We start from the raw sequence: 25,778 nt of genomic DNA, 5'->3' as shown, positions 1-25,778 counted from the left end.
TTACCTCATGTCAGATAGGTTAGAGTTGAGTTAGCTGGTTTTTAAGATGGTTTCTATATTGATTCTAAGATGAACAATTTGAGACTAAGCTAAAAAAAATGCTTAGAAAAAAATCTTTGACAAATGTCAAAATGAGTGATTAAAGTACATAAATATATAAATATTAATTTTGAAAATACAAAATTCAAATAGGAATTGTTCCACATGTTGAGAAAATGAAAATGTAAAAAATACTTTGCTACTTCTTCAAAATCTTTGTATTAATTCTCTTTTGTCACCAAAAAATATTTAGCACAACTTTTAGATACTAAGGGAAGAAAATGCATAGTCTTTATTTCTCTGGGAATTTTCCTCATGGATCTTCCTAACAAAAGAGGAGATCTGGTATAAAGTGTGATTTAAAACTAAAAATGTCTATCTAGAAGAAGAGGAAGTAATTTTGAGTGTTTATGTTTTTCTAATGCACCTGTAGTTCTTATTTTCCAAAACAGGGTTCAGAATTATGCCTGGGTCAACAAAAATATAGCCTTACACCTTGCTTTTTATAACATCAGTATTGAACAATGTGACGAAAATATGTCTTGGAAGGAACAGGATCAAAGATTCTTCAAATTTCAAGGTGCTGGGCTGGGGTTGTGGCACAGCGGTAGAGCGCTCACCTAGCATGTGTGAGACCCTGGGTTCGAACCTCATCACCACATAAAAATAAATAAATAAAGATGATATTGTGTCCAACTAAAAGATAAATATTTATAAAATAATTTTAAGGTGCTAAATTTTTGAAGTCATATATCCTGAAAATGCATAAATGAACGTTTATCAGATGACGATTTGATCATAACAAATTATCGAAGACATTGACATATTACTTAAATTGCAGAGGCTCACAAACTCAAAATAACTTTGATAGGGCTCTAGGAATGCTCAGATTTAGTTAAATTTTGAAAACTTTTATTATTCATATTTATTTCCATAAGTTCATTAATAAAGAGTTCTGTTTTATTGTTGTGATTTACGCAGGTCTTCTTATAATTCAATGTATTCTTAAAGTGAGGAATGGTATTTTCCCCCTTTCTTTTGGGAAGCTGAGAAGTATGATGGAGCTAACAGTTACAATGTTAGACTGAAGTAAAATAAAAAGGTTGAAATTCAATGCCTCAAACTTTTTAAATCTGTTTTCTTCACTTTTTTTATTATTTGTACTACCAGCAGAAGTAAATAAGTGATTTAGTTTCTGAATATTTCAGAGCCAATGACCACTTTCAGATGAAAGCGATAAAAAAATGCAAAAAACATTTTTTTCAATTATATCTAAAATTATCCACATTCCTTTGCTCCCTGAATCTACAAGGAATTTCTAATTTGGGGGTGTAGAGGGTGAGGATAACTATCTCAGGAGTTAAAAGTTGGTATGCAAGAAAGGATCTGAATATCTATCCCACTGCTATCATATACAAGGGATGGAAAAATCAAGAAATCAATGAATAGGAGAACAATACAAATGTGTGATACTTTGCATCCAGTCTCCATGGGAAGAGGTAACTTGAGGCGGTTAGTACACTTAGCAAGGGGGCCCCTGTACATTAGAACTGAAGCAGACACTTAAACATCTGTGGACTTCATGCAAGAATTTTCATCTCAGAATGCATACTCTAATAAACAACAGTTGGATTAAATTGTCTAGGATGTTCAACATAATGCTGAACTACGACTGAGAGAACGAAGGGTGGAATTGCATTTCCTTTTGTAAAGTGAAAACAGCCGTGAGCACAGCCTTTTCTAAAATCTGATATTTAGGGAGAGTTGTAAGAAGACATCAAATTCTTCAATTTGGAATGAAGAGTGGCCGAAGTTACTGGAAATCTCATGCCTCTAAGTCTGCAAATCACAGGCCAGGAAAGAAAAACTTTTCCAACACCCAATTTTAATATTGTGCAAAAGCCATCAACTCTGTTAAAACCCTGGAGTTAAATATGATCCCCATCCCCACCCCCACCTCTTCTCTTAGGTTAGTGTTTGGGGGACAAGGAGGGGCTGGAGCTTGGCCCCAACCTCGGAATTGCTGCCAAAGGCTTGTAATACAATCTCTCCCCGTTTGAAGGGTAAATCAGTGTCAATTGCGTTTGCTGTCCACCAGAAAAAGTAAGCATTTTACTTCCGCTCGGTCTATGTGGACTGATGAAATGTAGGAAATCTGTTTCTGGCAGGGGGAAAAATCGTTTTCCCAAACTGCACCAAGAGGAGACTTCAGAGAAGTATGAAGAGGGGCAGTGCGACTGTAGCTGCTGCCGCTGCCTCTGCCGCTGCCGCTGTACTGGTGGGGTGCGGGGAGCCGCTGCTGCAGGACCTGCGCCTGGAGGGGGCCGGCCCCAAGAATCTGCAGGAGCCCAGGCGGGAGCCCTGGCGTCTCTGAAAGCAGCCAACAGCACAGCTCGGAACCAGGGGGTGAGCAAGGCGGGCTGGGCGAGCTCTCCGCCAACGCTGCAGCAGCATACATGCTCCGCAGCCAGGGGTTGCGAGAGCCCCTGCCAGTTTGTTTCACCGGGGGCGAAGGGGGAGGGGCAGGTTACTAACAATAACCGCAGGGATGTCGCAGGGAAGCGTGAGAGTCGTCGGCCGTGGAGTAGGCTGTGGTGCTGAGAGCCTTAGTGCGTGCAGTGGGTGACTTTGTGATTCCCTGGAAACAACCATGTGCTCCTCATCCTTACAGTGCAGCAGCCCAAAAAGCCTGCTGGAATGGCTCAGCCAACCAGGGGCAGAAGTGAGGAGTTCTAATTAGCACATCGATTATAAATGTACACATAGGCATACTTGCACAAGAGTGTCTAATGAAGGCTCAGCATTGTCTGCTGCTGGAGAGAAGGGAGAGGAAAGGGTAGTTAATCTGTTGATCTTGAATGTTTTTGAGTCAGAGAGGCCAGGATGAGAGGAAAGAATGCAACACTTGGAGATTTGGGGAGATATTCGTTTCCATTGAATGAGTTGGATGGAGTTGTGCTTTTCCTTAATGAACAAACTCTGGCCCCTGTATCAATACCCTTTGGGAAGATTTTGCATGGTATCATTCTTTTTTTGTCCAGCTTAAAGAGTAGACTGGAATCTGAAATTGGGGAGCACTGAATCAACTCAGTATGGTAAATGGCGATTGACAGTCCAGAAATTAAGATTGTCTGGTCTCTGGAAAGGAGAGGAGTAAAATCGGGAATTTACAAATTGTTTTCTACATTCCAATACAATTGGAGGTATGTGTGAGGGAGCAGATATTTGCATATTTTGCCAAATTAACCTTTCAGCCTTTACCCTTCCCTCTTTCTTCATCTTCATTCTTTTACAATCAAGAATTCACAAAACTTTACTTTTATCATCACCACTTCTCCCAACCTTCCAACCAAGCTTGATCCAGTGTGTATGGGAGATGTTATGCAGAGGAAATAAAGATCTGCACGGGCACAGGAACACCCATTAGGCCTTCTGGGGTTGAAATAAAGGCTCAGACAGGTTGGATGGACCAACCAGACAGAGGAAGTTCTCCTTTCCTCACCACTTATCCCCTGAGATTCACAGAGACAAGGCTGAGAACAAACCCTTGTGCTCATTGCTTCTCTCCCTCAACTTCTTAGCTTTGTGGACACTGAGTAACTACTACTGGGATCTGATTTGCCCAGCTTGTCTTTGAAATTGATCCATGAGTTCTTTCTCAAGGAATGTTTCCCTCTAACTGTGGAAAAGGTGGTGGCGGTGGTGGTCCTATCCAACATGGGCATCCAGGTTCTGACTGCTTAAGGAAGGTAAGGGCCAGTGGGATGAAACATGGGACAATGTGCCTTCATAAGGCACATTGGGGCATTTGCACAGGGCTTTCTGAGTAGTCTCTGGCACAGAAAGATAGCTTTTATTTCAGCCTGTTTGTTAGTGAACTTTGGAATTTATTTCATTTCATTGTTAATCATTCTGCCTGGGTGATGTGGACTGTGCTGTACTGGCAATAAATTCACATGGCAAAATTTATTTCACCTAGTATAAAGGACCTGTGATTGCCGCTGGGTTCCCTGGTATCTTGGTATGAAGCCTTAGTTAAACCTTAAACTTGTATGAAGGCTGAAATGTCAGGTCTTATATTAATCATCAGTATGATATGTGTTATTTTAGAACTTTGCTTCAACACTGGAAGTCTGCATTGTAGACTCTGGGAGCTTTTGAAAGAACTATGATACCTTGGTTGAAAACAAATGAGGAGGCTCTCACAATTTGTTTACTTATGAGTAAAGTGGCCATAGATGTTGTAGTGTTATTTGGTATATTTTGTGGTTTTTATATTGTGCCCCAGACAAGATCCACTGTTTCTTTAAAAATTTTCCTTAGCAACTATAAGGGTTTTCCACTCCATGTTATTGACTATAAGAAAGGTTAGGATTAAAATAGAAAAAATCTCTTATGAAAATGGGTAAGATACTTGTGTAATTTTCTTTATTAAAAAGCTTTTGGAGTCAGTTCAATTGGACTTTTGCTAACTTTTTCCCTCTACACAAGAAATTCATATCTAGAAACAAAATGTAGAACTCTCATAGGTCTTAACTACCTTAGAGTCAAGTAAATCAGGAATGTTTGTGTTTTAAGTAATTTTTTTACAAATCCTGCTCATTAGTTAAGAGTTACTAATTGGTTTACTGAACTTTTAATAAGTCATTAAATATTTCCAGTTATTTAATTTGGGATAGTTTTGTATATTTCACTTTAATCTGGTGGAGACATAAAAATCTATTTTAAATTGTTTGGAAGAATGGTTTAGTAATTTTTTTTTTAACTTGGATAAAACAAAAGAAACCCTAATGTTATGAGAATGTAGAAAATCCATTCACCTTCAGCTTTATTATTTTTATTGTTGTTGTTATTATTATTATTTTGGTCATGGTTTGAGAAGGACTAGGTATTGAGGTACAGCATCATTTCATTCAAAACGAATCAGTAGAGGACCGGGATAAGAAAGAGGTGAATGGAGGAGAGTTAATATCACAGAGATTGAGCTTCAGGAGGGCAGGCTAGGATACTTCTAAGGACTATGTCCAAACAGCTTTGTTACTTTGGGCAATGTTTCTTCTTAAGCCCAGATTCTTACTAATAATGAGAAATATTGATACATTTTCTAAGGTTGCTTTAGGTTTAAATATTTTATCACATAAGTAGATAAACTAGCATTTAATGTCATTTTGCTATTATGTTTGGTGATGTTTTATTTATCTGTGGACAAATGGCACCCCTGCTAGATGCAGAACTAAAATTTCAGATTACAAAATCTGAAATCACCTTTCTGCTTAAATTGTGGACTTTATTTTCTGATTAGACACTTATAAGATTTTGCATTCATAACATTGGTTGAGACTATGCATTGTGTAGAAAGATTATAATTGGTCAAAATGAATCACATAAGAGTAAAATACAATTGTGAAAAAAAACAACTTTTTTTTTTTTAATTCTTTGATTCTAACTTGAAAGATGGTATTTTCTCCTTTTAGATTTTGGAAAGGTGTTTGGTTTGGGGCATTTTGTTTGTTTTTAGTTTTAAAATATGGTGTAACTAGTCTATGAATTTTTTTTTTCTGCATTGTTCAACACCCACAACACCCAAAACTGAACAGATACCGGTGAGGTCAACAATGTTGATGAGAGTGGAGGTTGCCTTTAGTGAGGGACACTTGACTGTGGATTCATTTGGACTCCTTGCTTTCACTGGCCACAGTTGAGTGTGTGTGTGTATGTGTGTGAGAGAGAGAGAGACAGGAAGAGACAGAAGTGAGAGTTGAGGTGTGTTGGTAGTGATATCTTCTTACAGCATTCCTCTATCTTAATAGCTTATGCTCTTCAACTGGTGTAAAAATATACATATGATAAATTAGCATATTATACCCCCCCACACACACTATTCACTGTACTTCTCACCTTTCATATATCATCTTGGCAATGACATTCTTCTTGATATGAATGAAACTTTGGATTTTTCATTATTTATGGCTTTATAGTACTGATACTTTCTCTCTTTGTACTTCACCTTTACTCCTGTTTACTTAATGATTCAGAATTATCTAGAATGTTCTTACTTTGTTGCACAATGTTTTTCCGAAATAAGTCAATGGATGTGTGTGTTTTTCTGTTATTATTATTATTATTAGTAGTAGTAGTAGTAGTAGTAGTACATTTTCTGATGGTGATGCTTTAAATTTTGTAATGTAGAATATATTGACCACAAAATAAATAATCAGCATTAGTGCAAATATTTAATCCTCACAATATCTTTGAAGTGTTAGTTTGCACTATACATAGTGAAAAATCAAAGAGAAAAAGAAATGGGACTAGAATAGAACATTTACCAAATGTAAGGTACTGGGACCTTTATTTGACCCTAGGACTTCTGATTCCAATATTGTTTCCAGTAATTTGACTTCTTAATGGAATCTCGTAGAAGACAGTAGAGATATAATGTTTATCTAATTTAATTCTTTTTTTTTCTTTCTTATTTATTTTATATATAATATTGCAATTCATTTTCTCTAACATGGCAGCACTGTAGAAATAGGCCCCAAACCATTTTGGTCACAATAAAGAACACCTCTAGGTGGTGTGAAAGAGTCCCCCTTTTTTCTTTTTTTTCAGAGTCACAAGTGGTATCTTCAGCTGAGATTCTGGAGCAACAGGCTAGACAGAGTCTTTAAACATGTGATATTTTACTTATGGAGTCATTAACTTTTTCTTCTTCCCCTGGGCTTGTTCAAGTCTCATCATATTCATAATTGCTATTCCAGATCACATCTACACTGGAAAGAAAGAAAAATCTACATACACACAGTCTTTGAAAAAGTCTGTATTAAATTTCTGCATGTTTTTCCCTTTAAATTTTGTTTTTCTTAATTCTAAATGCTGAGGGATGAGTTATCCACTTTTGATAGACCAAAAAAGTTTTCTGAAACCATAGTCTAGAGGACTCATAGAAGTATTTGAGTTCTTATTCTTTTCAAAGTGATTGACTTTAATACTTGCCAAAATTACTGATCAAGCTTCTAAAATATTTAGATTATATAAATTTATTGGTAATATCTGTCAATGTTTAGACATACAAAATTTGTTTATTTCTTTCTAACTTAACTTTGTTCTTTAATCCTAGTGGATCATTTAAAGATTTCATTTCCCATCTTTGCAAGCTGCCTCTTGACATCTTTCGTGGTTTTGAAAACTTTTCATTGAGTTCTAAAGAACTGAAATAATCCTTATATTACAGTTTGTTTTTTAGGATTCAAACTCAACTCATCTGGGTTGATTCAACAAATACTTTATAAAAATTATAAAAATGGCCAAATTCTATAAATATCTTTTCATCTGGGTAGTACAAACTCATTGAATCTTTTTGCACAATTTAATCCTTTCAATTGGAATATATTTCACCATAGCATAAAATCTTCCAAACTCTAAATTTTGTTTCTGCAGTCTGGATCCATTTCTATGTTTCCTGTGCTCTGTTCTGCAAAGTCTAAATCTAAGACCTCCACTTGACAACATTCAGCTAACCCATCTAGTCATGCTTAGTTTAGTGGCAATCTGAAAATTGAAAATGGATCAGAGAAACTGGGTTGACAACCCTAATTCTTTTCAGAGGCGACTTAAAAGTCCTCATTTAGGAGAGTGACTTTAGGTTTATACATAGTTGTCTTACGTTTAATTAATTTTTATTGCATGTTAATTACCCATTAATCTTTCTTGCTCTCATGTTGGTCTCCTGGGGCAGTGTAACTCTATTCTTGGATTTCTCCCCACTGGAATTTTGATCGTATACAAAGTATCAGAATAAAAATTGCTGGATTATTCTGATTGTTTTTACTTGATGATCACCTGTACATATTAGAAGATAGCTCGAATTACATTTCTGGCAAAATGCAAACCAGATGACATGAGAAATAAATGTAGCACTGTCAAGGAAGATAAAAACTTCACTGTTTGCAAGTATTGAGGGGAAGGATTGTGTCCCTCTGACTCATTGAAATGGTTGCACCCCATTAGGCTTACTGTAAACTATCCCTTGATGAATTCTTTGCTGGACAATGAGCTTAAGAATCTGAGGTGTCTTCTTGCTTTTACAGAGCAAAATAGGGCTCTGATGCTTCAGTGGAAGTTGCAGAACACATAATAGGGTGTAGGTAAAGTTACTAAAGCACCACATCTCACTTTCAGGAAAGTAGTGGGAGAGATTGTGTCTTGAGAAGAAAGGCATTTTAGAGGTAACCCTTTTAAGATTTCAATTAGTTATTTAAACATATGAATCATGTGCTTTAATGTATTATTACTTAAATGTTTGTTTCTGAGAGTAGCTGGCCTGTAAACATCCTAACCAGCTACAAAGAGATGTTTTATTTTGCTGGGAATGGACCTATTTTTAAGAGAACAGAGATTGAAAGGTGTTTTAGGATTTTTGTGATTAATCAGAAGGTTTGGAGAAAACTTCAGGACTTTATATGAATAATGTCATCATTAACTGTGATAGACTGCAACAATGGTATATGTTCTGATTCATATACCATCAATTTAATAACTTACAGTATGATAGAGTAAAAACATTTCCTATTTATGCTACATCACTTTAGATACTTAGAGATTTAGAGAATGTTTCCAAAGAAAATTTATGATAATTGTTTTCAAATATTATTCAAAAGAGTAATGAAATTGTGATTGTGCCTTTAAGTTGTTATATTTATGACACATTTTCGGTATTTATTCACTTTCCTAACAGTCTCTTCTAATATTTAGGAGGTGGTGACATTTTACATTGTTTGAAATACCAATATCTTACATTTTCAAAAAATAGTCATGAAAAGAAATTAACCAATGCTAAGTGAATTACAGTTCAACATTAACTGAAAATGAATAGTATGCAAAGTTTCTAAGAATAAAACAGATAGCACATAACTTGTATTGTTAACTTTACAATGCCACAGATAGCCTTAGGGATGTAGCTTAGTGGTAGAGAGAGCTTGCCAAGCATTCATGAGCTCTATCCCAGCCCTAAAAATTAGAAAATAAAACAAATATTAATATATAACTGAAAATCTTATGATAGCATACAAATCTTACTCCATGCCTGTTGCAAATATTTTCATTTAATTATGTTGCATTTGACTAATTTCATATTCATATTTTATTTGTAGACAGAATGAAATACAAGTTCATAAACATATGACTTCACTATTTTAGCAGTTTCAACAGTAATTTCTATAGACTTATGTCCTGATAGTCATGAATAAAAGTGTTATATTCAGAGCAAATATATATATATATATATATATATATATATATATATATATATATATATATATATATTAAATATCTTTTCTATAACACACATGGGATGTTGTATCAGGAATAAGGAAATCAGGTAAATGAAGTTGTTTCTTGTTTTATAGAATAAAATATTTATCTATTCCCACTCTAAAAATTATTTCAAACAAAACCCATCAGGTAAAATAGGCTAAGTGGGAAGATAGAAAGGAAGAAAGACATGATAGTAGAGGACAAAAAATTACCTGTGATAGGATTTGTTAGAATTATGTTGTAATTCTAGATTATTAGTATGAGCTCTTGATTAGCGCATTTTATAAAAATGTGTCATTATGGAAAGAGTATTGATGTGTGAAGACCAGATCAGCCTTCCTGTGCTATGATCTGTCTGATCTTGGTTAAGTCAGAAACTCTCTGCTTGTTGCTTTCTGTGACCATCAAAGAGATCTTTTGAATGCACCGCCTTACCTGTCCCCCACTCAATTCTTTTATTGTGAGTTTTTAATTAATTGGCTATTTCAAAAACCAGGTGCTATGCTTTATCTTTTAGGCAACAGTTTTAGGAGGACTATGTGTTTACTATAAATTGTGCAAATAATGTAACTGATAATATTTAGTCCTAAAACTTTATGAAAATTTATGTTTTCAAAAATTAACCCAAACAATGAGAGTTAACAAATTGGGCATTAAAATTTTAATTCAACCACTTTTTATTTCGTTCAAGTAAATGGAATTTCTTGCCTTAGCAGCTGATCCTTTCTAAATATATTATTTTACATGAGCTAAGGGGTTACTGTTTGATTTCGTATTTGACCTTTGACTGCTGTTATTTCCTACCAAGTGGTTGGCCAAAAGTGAGAGGGCCTTTACAAATAAAGCAATGTTTCATGGAGTTTAATAATTAATCACCTGACCTATCACCAAAAAAAAAAAAAATCCCCAAAACAAAACCATGAAACTGGTTCAATATGTTGTCATTGTGGCAGTATTTTAACCACATAAGTCTGTATAAAAGCAATTGCTTTTTTGTTTCCAAAACAGGTATTACAAGTGGATAAATAATGTGCACTGCTCTGAGCCCAAAGGTGCGCAGTGGGCCTGGCCTCTCTGATATGCATCAGTATAGCCAATGGCTGGCCAGCAGACATGAAGCTAATTTGCTACCGATGAAAGAAGATCTGGCCTTGTGGTTAACCAATCTATTAGGTAAGGTTATATCATTTTGTGACCATAGATAACATTTTGTTGTTGTTGCTTTTTCCTCTTACGATCTCCTTCACCTAAGCATGTGATAGCAACTTGGAAAGAAAGGCTTTCATTATTTGGATTTTTCATCTGGGAAACCTGAAGCATGTGGAAAATTTCAAGGAATTTCCCAATGTCTTTCATATGAACTGTGATTCATGATTCCAACATCATGCATTGAAATGTGGAAATATGTGGTCAAATTACTTAGTACATTTATATACTAGTCTGATTTATTTTTCACTTTTCTTTCATATAACTGACCAACTTGACCTATTCTTTTGACAGTGTTCACAGGCCATAGTCTGTGAAATCTAGCTTCTAAAACTAGATTTCTTTGTCCTACTTTTATAGCACACCTTCTAAAACTGCTGAATACCCAATCTTAGGAACAAAAACATCTATCCTTTGTCCAAATGAGCTGACTACACTTATTTAACCTTGAACTAAACTTTTTCTTCTCAATTCACCTTTGTTTTCATGTACTTGTCTGACAATATTGTTGAGAAAAAGCCTACCTCAAGCAAAGCTGCCTCTTCATTTCTTTGGATAAAATTTCTACAAGTGCAAAATAGATTTATACATTTAAAAAATCATAGTATACACTAATATTTTCCTGAAGAATAAAATTGATTTACATCTTGGGGAAAGGATCCTTACAGAGCTTATAAGATATAAGATCTGGATATTGAGTCAAAGTAGAAAATATAAGGCACTTTATCATTTGCAGAAGGGATTTGTTAACATGGCTTTATTCTTTAAGGAATGCTTCAGGGTTAATGTTGGTATCTTCACACTTCAGTTGATGAAACTGAAAAGATTAATGAAAACCACCCTGTCCATCTGAAATTTTCACCTCATTTGGTGAGGTTTGAGCCCATTTTAGCAAGCTTTTTTTCCCTGCTTGCTATGGTTGTGAATTTTTGCATGGATTTTGTTTATTCTTATTTATTTCCCCCCTTAGAGACACTGTGTGCACCCTATTTTGGCAACTTTTCATGGTTTAACCAGGGCTATCAAATATGGGTACATAAACTGTAGTTTTTCACAAAGGTGCTCAGTCAAAGGGCAATGAGTCAGAAGTTCAGCCACCATCCCCCAGAAAGACTTTCCCTTCACTCTTTTGTGACATCCTCTCTACCAGAAGGAGGGTGCTACCATCTGTTAGTAATTCATCCATGCAAAGGAGGAATTTTGTCTCCATCAAATGTAGTTATTTTAGCTTAAACATGGATTTTTCTTTCTTTGTTTTATCACTTTAGGATTCACTAATGATTGTTACTTTAGCAATTCATTAACTTTCAGCTGTCTGTCTTCTGATATAAGCTATCATGTGCAGCAGTATAAAAGAGAAGTTGAATACAGACTCTGGAAATACACCACTGGCATTTGAACCCCAGCTCTGTCACTTTCTGAAAGTGTGATCTTGGGCAAGTTCCTTAACATCTCCATGTCTTGTTTTTCTCATGTATACAACAATTATTTTATAGACACACATATATATGTGTGTGTGTATGTGTATGTGTGTGTTTACTATAATAACAGTTATTATCTATCTAGTGCCTTGTTTTTCTCATGTATGCAATAGTTATTATATGATATAATAACAGTTATTATCTATCTAGTATTATCTATTTATAGGTTGTTGTGAAAGTAAATAATTTAAATATATTTATAATACTTAAAATAATGCCAGGCATATAGTGAACAGTAAACATGTTGTTACTCATTTATATAGTTCAGTGAAACTATTAATTTGATTTAGTGCATGAATTCATTAATTCAAGAAATATGTCTGACCTCAGCTGTGTTGGACTCTGGAATAAGAATGTGTCAATTCAACTCAGTTCCACTGTTTACTGTGTGTCTTATTACAAAATGCTTCAGTTCTACAGTCTGTAAAATTCGTACAATACTAATACCAACCTTAATGATTTGGTGGTTGTTTGAATGAGATCATCAGACTATGGTCTATGACATAATAATCAACCAGTAAGTAATAACTATTATGATGACTATGTTCCAGACACATTCTGAATGGTAGTAGAGGTGATTAAGAATAGACATAGTACCTATTCTTACAAAATTTAGAGTAGATTAGCAAATAAACATATTCTATAGGTAATTGAATATGTAATCCATTGACAGAACCTAAAATATTGAATTTGCAATTAGACTGTGAAATGAGGTTTGGGCAGGGCAAGATATCAAAGGGCTTGAGGTAAACTTCAAGGGGTTTGTATTTAAACGGAGAACTGAAGAATGGTTGATAGCTAGCAAGACAAAGCATGGAGTAAGAGTCTTTGTAGGCAGGAAAGGAATTGGGCTGGGAAGGAGTTTAATATTTTGGAAGAAATGAATGAAGTCTAGCATCAACATGAGAGAGAGAAAGAGAGAGAAAGGGAGACACAGAGAGAGACTGTGTGTGTGTGTGTTTCATCAGACTTGTTAGGCCTACTCCACATACTGCTTTGAGTAGCATATTAAGGAACTTATAATTTATGGTATGATCAATGAAGAGCCATTGAAATTTCCAGGCAGGGGAAATGGACACTCCAATGTCCCATGACTTATCATCAAGGCATTTTATTTAGTGAACGTGATCAGTTACAAAGTAGCTTGATCAGTGTGACAGCCCAAGACAGCCTCAAAGAAGAGAGTCAGTGTGTGTAATGGAAAGATCCTTGGATTAAAAGTCAGGAGACCTGGCTTCTAACTGGGAGTCAGGAGACCTGGCTTCTGGTTCTGGCTCTGCTGCTCTGTAGGAAACTTGCCCAGAGTCACTCAGCTATCTTTTCTGGGCTCTGTGTCCTCAACCATAAAATGAAGGGATTGGAGTAGATGATCTCTAATATCTTTACCAGCTCCCAAAAGTTAAGTTTTCAAGAAATCCATCTGTTGAGACCCATGAGGGCAATTGAGGTCATTGATGTGCATAAACAAGGAAAGGATTTATATAAAGGAATGACCTTCTTTTAAAGAATAGGAATTTTTAAAAAAAAATTTAGTAGTTGAACACAAATGCAATTGATAGCTTATGGATTTTCTCAGGATCGGAATCCTGGACAAATCTCAAGACACAGTGAAGTGTAACCTTTGAATCCTCTTGAGTCCATATGAAGTAGAATGGTAATTAACTTCAAGTGAATACCCTCATGGCAAGTTGGAAAGTAGTCTAATAACTTGAAATTATTTCAATTGTAAAACATTTGGAAGTAGGACACTATTAATACCAGATTGGTGGTTATCAGGAGAAGAGGAATAAATGTATGGCCCTGCTAGGTATTTTCTTATGTACATCTAGTATTCACATACCATGGAAATAGAGCCACTAAGATAAATTTTAAAATTATTTATTACTGGGTATTTTGTTCCTTCAGAAATATTTGCAGATTTTTACCATGCTGCTCTCTTCCAATTCTTACTTTTTATGTAAACATGAAAGTTGGAGATGTCTCAGCAGTAGTTTCAAAGTTAATCCTGTCTTCATAGAAAGTAAAATTCCTCATTGAAGTAGAAAATTACAACGAAATTAAAGCTTTTAATTAGGTTTTACTGTTGTGATATGGGACCTTACTTTATCATTGTGATATGGAAATATTTCCTGCTTCTTTCTGGGATAGTTGTCCAAAATGAAACAAATTCTTCAATTTTTCCAAAGGAGTTTCAAATTCTAAGTGCAGATATTTCTGATCCTACATATTAAGTATCAATTGAAAAAAAATGTACTTTTTGAAGAATGATCAATTGATATTTAGAGTTTTTGAAGGACAAGTATGATTTGATGGGCAAGAAAATGATTTCTGTGAGCCAGGGTTTTGTCTCAGTGGTAGAGCGCTTGCCTAGCATGTGTGAGGCACTGGGTTTGATCCCTGGCACCACATAAAAAGAAATAAAATAAAGGTATTATGTCCATCTACAACAACAAAAAATTTTTTTTCAAGCTAAAATTTAAATATTAGAATGTAAAATACTGGCTGTCTTATATGTCTACTAATGAAAGTCAATAAATACTCATAGGACTTGGGATCTGAGTGGGGGACAGCATGACAAATGACATGAGATCATGTGACATTTTCTGACTATTTACATATCCCTTGGTACATCTACTTATTTTATGGGAAATACTCTTTGTAATCCTAGTATGTCTCCTAATAATTGCTGGGATGATGGTCCCATTTTTTAGCAAACTTTCAGAAAAGACATAAAAAGATTATTTGGCCATTGTACTCTGCATTACATATCTGCATTAAATCTTTATTCTATATTTACATATTCACATTTATTTCCCCAAAGGGCTACTATTTTGTTGTTCTTACTTACATATAATTATTGCTCTTTTATTATTTAACTGTGTCCTCAGGACAAATTAGAAAATCAAATGATTCTATAAATAAATCTTTGGGAAAAAATTTAATTGTGGCTTTGAGAAAACTGGATGCTATTAAATTAAAAGTTTCATCTTATAGCCACCAACCGTCATTCAAATAGGTTAGGCATATTTTAGTAACTTCATGGTTATTGATGGATTTTTGAAGATTGTTATTGGCTTGACTTTGATATAAATATACTGAACATAAATGTTTTCAAATTGTACATTTTGCTTTTATCTTTTATTTGAAAGCTTTACTTTGCTTTCTATGAGTTTTATCCAGCAATACTGTATGAATCACATGGGAGTATACTTTTGAGAAAAGATTTTCATTAGGCATCAAAAATTGAAATTATTTTTAAAGATTGTAAATATTTAGAATGAAGGTATATGTGTACAGATATTCAGGAACTTTGAACAAATTATAAGATATATTACAAACAAAGTTATGCTGAATTAAATTTATTTACATTTAGAAAATCCATTATGACAATTGAGGTCATGGTGATTTTATCTTCTTTGACCTTTCTACATGCACATAAAAGATTTCAATTGTTTTCACTTTAATCTTTCCTTTTTTTTTTTTATACTGAGGATTAAACCCAGGGGTGCTCAACCACTGAGCCATATCTCCAGTCTTTTTTTATATTTTATTTAGAGACAGGGTCTCTCTGAGTTGCTAAGTGCCTCACTAAGTTGCTGAGGCTGGCTTTGAACTCACCATCCTCCTGCCTTAGCCTCCCGAGCCTCTGGGATTACAGGCATGCACCACCACACCAGGCAATTGTTTTCACTTTATTATAACCTGTATGTAATGATTCCATTTTTCAGTCATTTCTAAAAAGTAAAATAACTTTGTCATTAAGCACCTGTTTATTGAAGTTGTTGCTGTCTAATAAGTTTGGAATGACTTTTCTTGACAACACCCTTTCTCCTACATTTTGTAGGTATGTTCAGTAAAGATTCCTTAGGAAGGGTGGTATCTTATAGCTAGATTAAAACAATTTAACTCATGTTCACAAGTTGATACTTTTCAGAGTGGTTAGTGCCTGTTTCTTTATTGACTTTTGTAATAGAACCAGCTTTTTAAAAGTATATATGCATTTTATATAAATTCAGGATACACATTTGTGAATCAGCTTGCATAGGCACTGGCCTAGGGTTTCTGGGTAAAATGAGTTATTTCCAATCTCACAATCTTCAAAAATCAGTCTTAAAATATGAAATAATTTGGGCTAAGACAGAAAATAATATGTGTTTGAGTTCTTTAACTAGAGAAATAAGTTATAATTGAGGGGTACAATGGAGATGGAAGTAGAGTTTGATAGTATAATAATCAGATCATTCCTAGAGGCTACAACATAGCAGCTTTCTTCTGCAGCAAATCAAATCAACTATCAGAGCATTCCTGAATTCTACAGACTGTCAAGTAGGCTGCTATTCATTTTCAGCACCATTGTCTTTAATCCCAAACTGTTCTTTTCCTGAAAAGTTTTCTGGGGTGTTTTTACAGAGAAAAAGACAATCACATTAATGAGAATGCATTGTTATAAGAAATAGCCATTTGTGTATTCAGCAAATATTTAAGTAGTGAAGCATAGTGGCTAAGAGCATAGACTATGACCTTGAACTGCCTGGGTCAAACAGCCAGATTATTCTCTGAGCTGGGTGATGTTAGGCAAATTACTTAATCTTCACACCTATGTTTCATTGTCTGTAAAATAATAGCATCCACTCCAAGTTTTATAAGAATATTAAAAACAGGAACATGAGTACAAGGAAGTTGCTTACAACAGTGCCTGATGCATAATACCCAAGGGATTATTAGGTGTGTGGTCATATCTGTAAAAATTAAGTACTGCTATAAGAGGAAAACATTTCTTCTTAGGATCAGAGAAGAGTAAATTAATTTTAACTTGGTGGCTTCAGTCTAAAATATTCTATATATTGATAGACATTATGAAAATTATGGCAAACATATTTCTGGAAGGAATACACTGATGTTTATGGACATACATTTTTATTATTTGCCTAATAAATATTTCTCACAGATGTTTATTTCCTATAATTGAGCCTTAATATAAGTGACTAATAACAATATTAAATCAATTTCCCTATTTTTTTTCTATTGTCCAGCTGTCAGTCATGACTGGATTGATGCTGTAAAGATCACCGTTTACAATTATGAGTGCAAGAGTAGAAGATATTACTTCTAGACTAGCATATTTCAGATTAAACTTCAAATCAATGGTCTTTACAACCCAGGTGCAATTCATTAGTACAAAATGATTTGATTTTATTTCTTCATTGCCCTTTATTTTCCTAAACTTGTCAACTACAAGGAAAGGATGTAACTAGAAAAGCAATATTTATCTGGTTTTAGAATCACATTGTTTCTGATACTAATAATCTGAAATGTGAAGTTAGCTAACAGTTTAGATTAAAGAAGATCTGATTCTGCTTAGCAGAGATTTTTAAATTTTGCATGAATTTTTCTTGATAAATTGCAGTTGATTCTTCATAGCCTGTTCTTATGGATTTGTTATGGTTAAACTCAACTAGTTTTATATTCTGTTGTTTTCTTTTAAGTACTATTAGTAACAGTAATGCAATAAAGAGTAAAGTAATATATTATCTCACATAAATATTATAACTGATTTCTTATAATTATAGTATGTTTAAGTGCATATTTAATGTTTCTTAATAGTTGGATGGAAAATACATTACAAATGAAGTTTTTTTGTGTGTTAACTTTGCAGTCTCACATTTTTCCTTCATTTGAGGCAGTACATTTCAGCTATAAAGTATGTAACTGTCTCTGTTTTAGCCAAAAAAAAAAAAAAAAAAATCTCACCTTTCCAAGCTATAAAATATACAGAATTGAAAGTTGACACCTAATATATTTTTCATTGGATACAGATGTTCAATGTAAAATTCTTTCTTCTTGTATTCATAAAATGTTGGATAACCAGAAATCTTCAGGTATAACGTATGAAAAGTACAAAGAAATCATACCTTTTGGTAAATTGCTAATAGCTTTTTAATGAAAGCTGTTTTTATTCTCATAATTTACAAGTTTGTTTAAGAATAGTGTGTCACTAAAAATATGAATGGAATCTTTAAATTGCCATGGAACTTCATGAAATAAGAATATTCTAAATTTCTCTTCCAAATGTAGAAAATCTTATAAGTATCTTATAAAAGAGTCATTCAACAGTTTGTGTACATTATACCTCGTTTATCTTGAAATCTAAATGCTTTTGAATACATAATAAACATTTTAAGAAACTGTTTCTAATAGTAATTTTTCATGCCAGTTTGCAGTACCATCCTTGTTGGCAAATACAGGCCGATATGGGGAATGCACAGTACAATCTATTATGCTGACTTTTTGTATATTAAGACTACTGTGTTCATTTTTGAAGTGAGCTGAGCTGTGTACAGTTTTGAAGTAGAAGCAGCTCTTCCAAGGCTAACCTTTGAGAACTGGGAGCTACTGATGGTTTGCCACCTGCAGAAGTCATTACCCAAGCTATGGGTGAAAATGTGCACTATCCAGTAAGGAGGAAAACACACGAAAAAGTAGTTGTTCTCTCTGTACCCATCCTTCCCCCATGCCTTCCCCAGAAACAAACAAAGAAACACACACACACACACACAATAATAATAAAATAAACTGGACACAAATCATTTTAAACAGGTGTTTCTTTAAAGACAAATACAGATATTGTCAGTTTAAGTCAATAGTTAATCTGTAGTTCTACTTGCACAAAAATAATACCCTTTTGTCCCAGTGTGTTATCTTTCCATTTATTAATTAAACCACTCAGTGGAACCCATTGACTAGATGCCTGCTGTATGAATAACATCATGCCTCACTCTGTAGAAGAGTGAAAAAGGCAGACATCAAGAAGTTTGCATTGTATTGTGGAAAATAAGAACTTTATATGAAACACGTTGCTCACAATCAAACTGTTTGCTATGTATCCAAATAAAGGGTATTCATGAGAATAAATTATACAGAAAACAGATCATTGTGCTCTGGGAGAAACTTTTTCTGGAACTGTGATTAAAAGAAAGGTAGAAATTGGCCAGGCAGATGGAAGGTAGGATACTGAAGGTAAGGTCATGCCAGGAACAGAAGCATGACAGAAAAAACAGACAGTTTTGATGGGAACGTGAAAGGTAAAGTGTGGACTGTGGAACAGAGTACAGAGATGTTAGACTAGCAGGTGGCTTGGAAGTTCACCTTTGCATGTCAGATTTCATATTCTTGGTAGAGGAGGAGACAAGGGAATAAATGTGGAATAAATGTGTCAGAGTGAATAATGAACCAGTAAGGGTGATGCTTAGTAATATTAATTTATCAGTGAATGTGGTATGCATTGGAAAAAGAAGTTGAGCACAAACGGAATAACCATTGATCTTGTTACTGGAGGTTTAGGTATCAGATCTTAAAAGTATTTATTAAGATTATGACATGAGAAATAGAAGGCAGCTTGAATCTACTGGATTTTTGAATTGGGTGTTAAGGGAAAATTAAGGTGGCAAAAATAAATTATTCCAAATCTTAGAGAAATAAGGAGTAAAGAAAAGGAGAGAGCTTTAGAGAAGTCATTTGAGAATGCAAGTAGTGGTTTATATATCTGGCTAGGGGACGGAGGATTCAGCTGTGAGAACTAAAGGGTATAAGGTTTCTATGGGGAATGACAAAAATGTTCTATAATTATGATGATAACTGTACAACTCTGTGAATATACAAAAAGTTGGTGAACTCAATAAAGGTTACAAAGTGAAAGAAAAGAAGAAGAAAGGGAATATGCTTCAGGGACCATATAAGAAAAAAGAAAAATGGCTTTTAACTGAGATTCAGTTAAATGTTGTGGTGAATGAATTGTGAACTTCACTTGTAAGAGCAGTTCTTGAAGGTGTGGAGACAGTTGTGAAGAGAGAAAGGACAAAGCAGAGATCAGATCCTAATTAATTCTTCACTTTGAGAGCTGTAGTAGGAAGGGGGAATAGTTTAAAAGGAAATAATTTTTTTACAGCGTTTATCATTTGCATTTATTTTACCTGTAATTTCTTAAGCAAGATGGACAAACATATGCATTGGCCAGGCTATTAAAATGCTATTAAAGTGGCCAATGGTGGATGATATTTTTGTATTGCATGGCTTTATTTTAATAAAAAAAGAAATGTGATGTTCTTGTAAGAAGATATATTTCTAGCACAAAATACCAGTTTTCCTTTGTGGGCCACAGTAATTGGATGGGCTTCTGAGAATGAGAACCGAGTCAGAGAGGCCAAATTGTATAATCCCTGGTAAAACTGGTTCTTCGAGTTTCATTCACTAGTTGGTGTTCATTTCCCCTGATTCTGAAATGGTGAGGCTCTTTCACCCAGGATATCATTTATCCCTTTAATTTGAAATACATTTTTATGAAGTTAGAACTTAATTATAAAAACATAAAATATTTAGGTTCCTGCGACCAAATGAAAATCTGAAAAGGGAGGAACTGTGGAATGAAATTAATCAAATTATGCTATGTACATGTATTAATACAATGAATTTTACCTTTATGTATGTCTATAAAGCTATGAATGGAAGGAAAATTAGTACAATGGAGGAAGAGGAACAGGGGGGGAAAGGAGGGAAGGAAAGAGAAAGTACTTGGGACTGAAGTGGAAAAAATTATATTCCATCCCTGTATGCATATGCAAAATGAACCCCACTGTTATGTACACTATAATGCAATAGTAGAAATTCTTAAGAAACCATTTATTATGTTCAATTCCTATCTTAAGAAACCATTCTTTATGTTAAATCCTATTCTCAGTTGGAATAGAAATATTAGTGAGAAATATTAGTATAAAATATGTTCTTTAGCACAAATCTGACATTTCTTTTAGGAAATGATCATGCTTTTTTAATGTTCCTTTTTGGTTATTTCAGGGAAGGAGATCACAGCAGAAACTTTTATGGAGAAGTTGGATAATGGTGCTTTGCTCTGTCAACTTGCAGCAACTATGCAGGAGAAATTCAAAGAGAGCATGGATGTTAACAAGCCCACAAAGGTACAGGTCCCAGTACAGGAGTCACAACCAACAGGCAGATTACAGTTACAGTGTAGTGTAATTTTATTGTAAATGGATGCATCAAGGACTGTGTTAAACAACAAAGTTTATGTAGAAGTTATTTTTAATGCAGTAATATCTTATTTGCAGTTCAATTACATAAATGGTATTAGCCTTTTCATAAATCTAATTAGATGTTTATGAAAAATGATGGTATTAAAAGAGTATTCTGCATAATCTGGCTAAATCTAACACATTGAGTTAAAACAGCAGAGAAATAGTTTGTGTCATCAGGCAGTGAATAATATATAGCCAAGAAAGATTTACTAAATAGGTTATTGTCTTCAAAAATATTATGGCAGCCTATTGGAATAAAATATCTGGGAGTGTAATTTTTTGTTTCTTTTAAATGAGAAGTAGAATTGAAGTAAGTAACTTTGGACGTATTATTTTCTTTATGATGGTCCAGATGATACTTTTCCTTAATTTTTAATAGAGAAGGAAAAGAAACAAAAAAGTTTGAAATAAGGTTGAAGGAAGCTTAAAATAAATTGAAACAAAAACAACAACAACAAATCTGTTAAATTGTTCCTGCAACTCTGGCAAGAGAGAGAGAGAGAGATCGAGAGAGATCACTGTACTTAGTTTTGATATAGTTTATAACTCCTCATAAACTATTATATAATATAAAACTTCTGCTTCACCCCACTTTTCTTTATCTTAAAAGAAGCTCTGTAAATTTATTAAATACCTCAGTGACTCCCAAACTTCGTTGTGCATTTGAATCACATGAATGTTTTAAAAAATACTGAGACCTGGATTCCATGCCTGAACATTTTGATTTACTTCCCATAAGTTACAACCTGAAGAAGTTTTTCAAAAGCTTCCCAGGAGATTCTAATGTTCAGCAAAATTTGGTAACTACTACATTCTCTGTATCTATCCTCTTCTGTTGGGTAGATACAGATTTGTGAAAGATCATCTGTCCAGAAAGTGGATGAAAAAAGATTTGACACAGAAGCTGTATTTCCAAGCCTAGTGCTTTCTCCTTTTGGTCAACTTTGGGTAGAACAGATCTGCAAAAACTTTATGAAAATATTTCTTGTCAAGCTTGATATTAGTACACCAGTTATTTTTCTGCTGTGATTTCTTTTGTAAAGTAACTGATGTCTACTTCAGCTTGCTGATGAGGATATCTTATGCCTAATAGCAGGACAGTAGGTGTGGAAAGTTTACTGTGATGCAGTAAACAAAAGGGTAGAAAGCACTACCTTCTTACTGTAGAGATTTAGAAAACTTTGTGTTGCCTCAAGATCAGGGTTATTTGAATTCTTCATGGAACAAAGAACAAACTCTATTAAGACTAATGTACAGTTCTATGATTTTGTTTTCTTCTTAAAGCAGAAAAAAATATGCCCAAATACAGTTATGACCACAAGGCTGTCAGATGTTAAGAGCATTTGCCTATACATCAAAAGCTTTGACCTTGAGTCCATTTTGCTTGAGTTTTAATTTTATTATTTATTAATTGGTTGTTTCTGAATTTTAGCTTCCTGTAAAATAAGATTCATAATTATGTATATGGCACAAAAAAGGACCTTGATGAATATTGTATCCTTTCCCTACCTGAAAAAGTGTTGAGAACCTGATGAGAAGTTTAGGTGGACTAGAAGAAAACAAGTACTTTGCAAAGGTTCATATGTAATATGATAGCTGCTGTATGCAAATATGTAGAGACATGCCCAAAATCTCCATGGAAATACAAAATGTGGAGAATATTTCTGGGTCAAGGTTTTGATAGCTGTTTTCCTTTGAAACATTTATTTCAATGTTATATAATTTTATGATAAGATATAAAAAGAAACAGGAAAATTTTATTTAATTCTAAGTAGAATTGCAGCAAGATTTTATTAAACTTGAAATACTTAAGCATTTTGTTTAATTGAATTTAAAGCTAAGATTTATTCTGATTATGGTAAGTTTATTATAGTATAAAAACAAAACTGCTCATTCAAACAAGAGCAGGTTTAAAAATAACCATTATGTCCACACCTTCATTGCTCAAAAATTCAAATTTGACATAAGTTCAGAACTGACCCAGTTGTTCTTGATTGAATTGCCTTCTGTGTCCTTGGTAGCATTTATATTTTTCATGGGTACCTTCCAGTAATGTGCAGATTAAATCAAAATAAACTGTACCTTACCATGTGAAAAATGCCAACAACATAGGTATTAAAAAAGATTATGCACCATTTTGTTATAAATCAAAGCCTATATTTACAACAATGGATTGACTATTTTCCATAGAATAAAAGTGTGTGTGTGTGTGTGTGTGTGTGTGTGTGTGTGTGAGAGAGAGAGAGAGAGAGAGAGAGAGAGAGAGAGAGAGAGAGAGAGAGAGAGACACTATTACTCTCCTGTTGGCATATTGAAGTTTAGGAACAATGATGGTAAAGACAGTTGAACTCATTAATACCTTCTTGCTTAGTTTCAATATACTTCATATAGAAAGATGTTGAAACACAGTTATTTTAAAAAGCCAACTATAAACTTGTTCCTACCTAAAGTCATATCACAGGAAGTCCTAGCAGCTTAAATCTCATCTCCTCATTTTTATAGCTGTGTTTTTAGTTTTTCTGATTGATAGTTAAGTAGGGGATTAGACAGCTGTGGAATAAATGTTTTTGGACAAACAAGTTTCTCCTGGTATATCTGGAGTATGTTTGTGCTAAGAATGACTTAAATTCTCTTAATATTTGAAAGTAAATTTTAATGTATGTCAGACAATTTATATTTAACATTTTAGTTAGAAAACCATGACTATTTTACATCCTTCTCTGGTTTCATAAAATACTCCAAATGTAAATAAATTTTTCCTGATTCTTTCTGTTCAGGCATCAATGGATCAATAATAAAATAGCCTCTTTAGGTGTGTTATCTGTAAGTAATTTAACCTTGGCATGGTGATCATTTTCCCCCTAAGCATGAGAGCTATTCAGAGACTAGCAACATTTGTCAGTAATTAGATGGAAATATCTGAGACCAGTGTACAGCAGTTTAATGCAAAATTTGATTTGCTTAGTTTAATGTTCATAGAATGATAAATTCACCATAATTCTTAGTCTTAATATTCTTAGAGATGAGGATCTTTAATGGCAAAAATTTAAATGAATATAATCTTCCTAATATCCTATAAGACAATAAAACCAATACAAATATCAAGTCCAAGTTGAGATTTTATGCCTTTTGACTATTAATTGACTCAAACTTGGCATCTCCAACCAAGAAAGGGTAATTATTACATTTATGCATGAACTCATAGTCCAGATAGAGTTCAACCTATGAAACCCTCTTGTTTATTATTTTTTTTAACCTCTTTCCTTTTCACCACTGATAGCTTTGCTGATTTGTGTACAAAACTCTCTCAACCACTGTGATGTCAACACAGGGCAATATATTAAAAGGGTTTGACCTCACTTTCCCCACTAAAATTTCTTTCCATCTATCTCATTTATTTTGAGAGTGTTTGTCTCTGACATCAGAATTTCTCTGGATGCAGAGCTTCCTTTGACTTCAGAAGGCTCTGAGCGCTTGGATCAGGTTTGAAGCACATGAAGAAGAAGAAGAAGAAGAAAAGATCTGTTACTTAGTAGAATGCTACATTATGCTCTGAGGAAGGGACTGAACACTTGCCATCCAAATGTAGAATTCAGGCCTTGTTCAGGGGAAAGAACATCCTAGTCAGATAGAATTCCCATCATGCACTTGCCCATCAGGAATACTTCTTTCTCCAGGCTGTAAGATAACAAGACCTCAGGATGTCGTACAATCTGGGAATTAAATAAAACATAAAGATTACAGTTTTTCCTTTCCAAAAAAAAAAAAAAAAAAAAAAATCAATAGCACTGTTTGTGTAGAGAACATTTTAACATGATGAAATTCAGAGAAATCCGGAGATTTGTGTTTTCTGTTCATACCTCTAACAGAATAAGAGAATATGGAAAATGATACAAGGCATTATGCAAAGAAAAAATGTCTCAGCTGTGATTAATCTGGAGTCATTCATATCTAACTATGCAGCCATGATAATTTTATGCTACTTAAGAAGTAATGTAAGATGTTCAAAATGTAAAATAATGCTAGGATTAAACCAACAAAGCGAATAATGATGAGATACAGAGATGTAGGTAGAATTATGTGAAAAAAAAAGATTTTTCAATGAATATGTGGCTGTTTAAGATTAAGGAAGGAAGAAAAATGAAAGAATGGAAAAGTTTTAGTGGTAAATGCAGTCCTTTGGGATTTGTAAATTGTAAGTATCCAGAAGCCTTGAATATAATGAATAAAATAAATTTCCTTGTCACCATTTCTCTAATGCCTGACCAACTGGCTAAAGTTTTCACCCTAAAATCAGATAATTGAATGTTCAGCTTGATGTTTTTCTCACTAACTAGTTTTTCTTTGTACTGTCTTAGAGAGATATGCCTAAATGGGGCTTCAGTGCCATCACAGGACATGTTGACGGTTATACGGAATAATAATTTTGAAGGAATTTGACTTTTTTTTTTTTACCCAGAGTCAACTGTCATAAAAGACTTGATATGGGCTATATGTGCAGATTGAGAGAGGAAATAAAAATTAAAAAATAATTATGATAGGGAGCAAGTGATGTTCTTAAGATGTTCCTGAATCTTTAGGCCTAATTGAGCTGATTCTTATATGGTAATTATATCCAATGATAAAGTAATGGAGAGGATAATTTAAAAAT

The 25,778-nt window shown here is 33.9% G+C and overlaps 1 protein-coding gene across 7 annotated transcripts in view; it reads left to right on the top strand.

Moving 5' to 3' along the window:
- The first annotated feature begins 2,119 nt into the window (after positions 1 to 2,119).
- Positions 2,120 to 25,778, top strand: part of Gas2 (growth arrest specific 2) — a 124,421-nt gene continuing 100,762 nt past the window's right edge. The window contains exons 1-3 of one of the 7 annotated variants that reach the window (XM_046438081.2): positions 2,120 to 2,142; positions 10,360 to 10,524; positions 20,889 to 21,010. In XM_046438081.2, the coding sequence (XP_046294037.1) occupies positions 10,380 to 10,524; positions 20,889 to 21,010 (267 nt within the window). In that variant the 5' untranslated portion in view covers positions 2,120 to 2,142; positions 10,360 to 10,379. The other 6 variants (XM_046438077.2, XM_046438082.2, XM_046438080.2 and 3 more) reach the window with 6 other exon arrangements.

This window comes from Marmota monax, unplaced genomic scaffold (assembly GCF_021218885.2).
Source record: "Marmota monax isolate L192 unplaced genomic scaffold, Marmota_monax_Labrador192_F-V1.1 WCK01_AAM20220418_F8-fsc00061, whole genome shotgun sequence".
Classification (NCBI taxonomy): domain Eukaryota; kingdom Metazoa; phylum Chordata; class Mammalia; order Rodentia; family Sciuridae; genus Marmota; species Marmota monax.
Note: the sequence above shows the minus strand (reverse complement) of the source record. Positions and strands in the feature narration are given on the sequence as shown.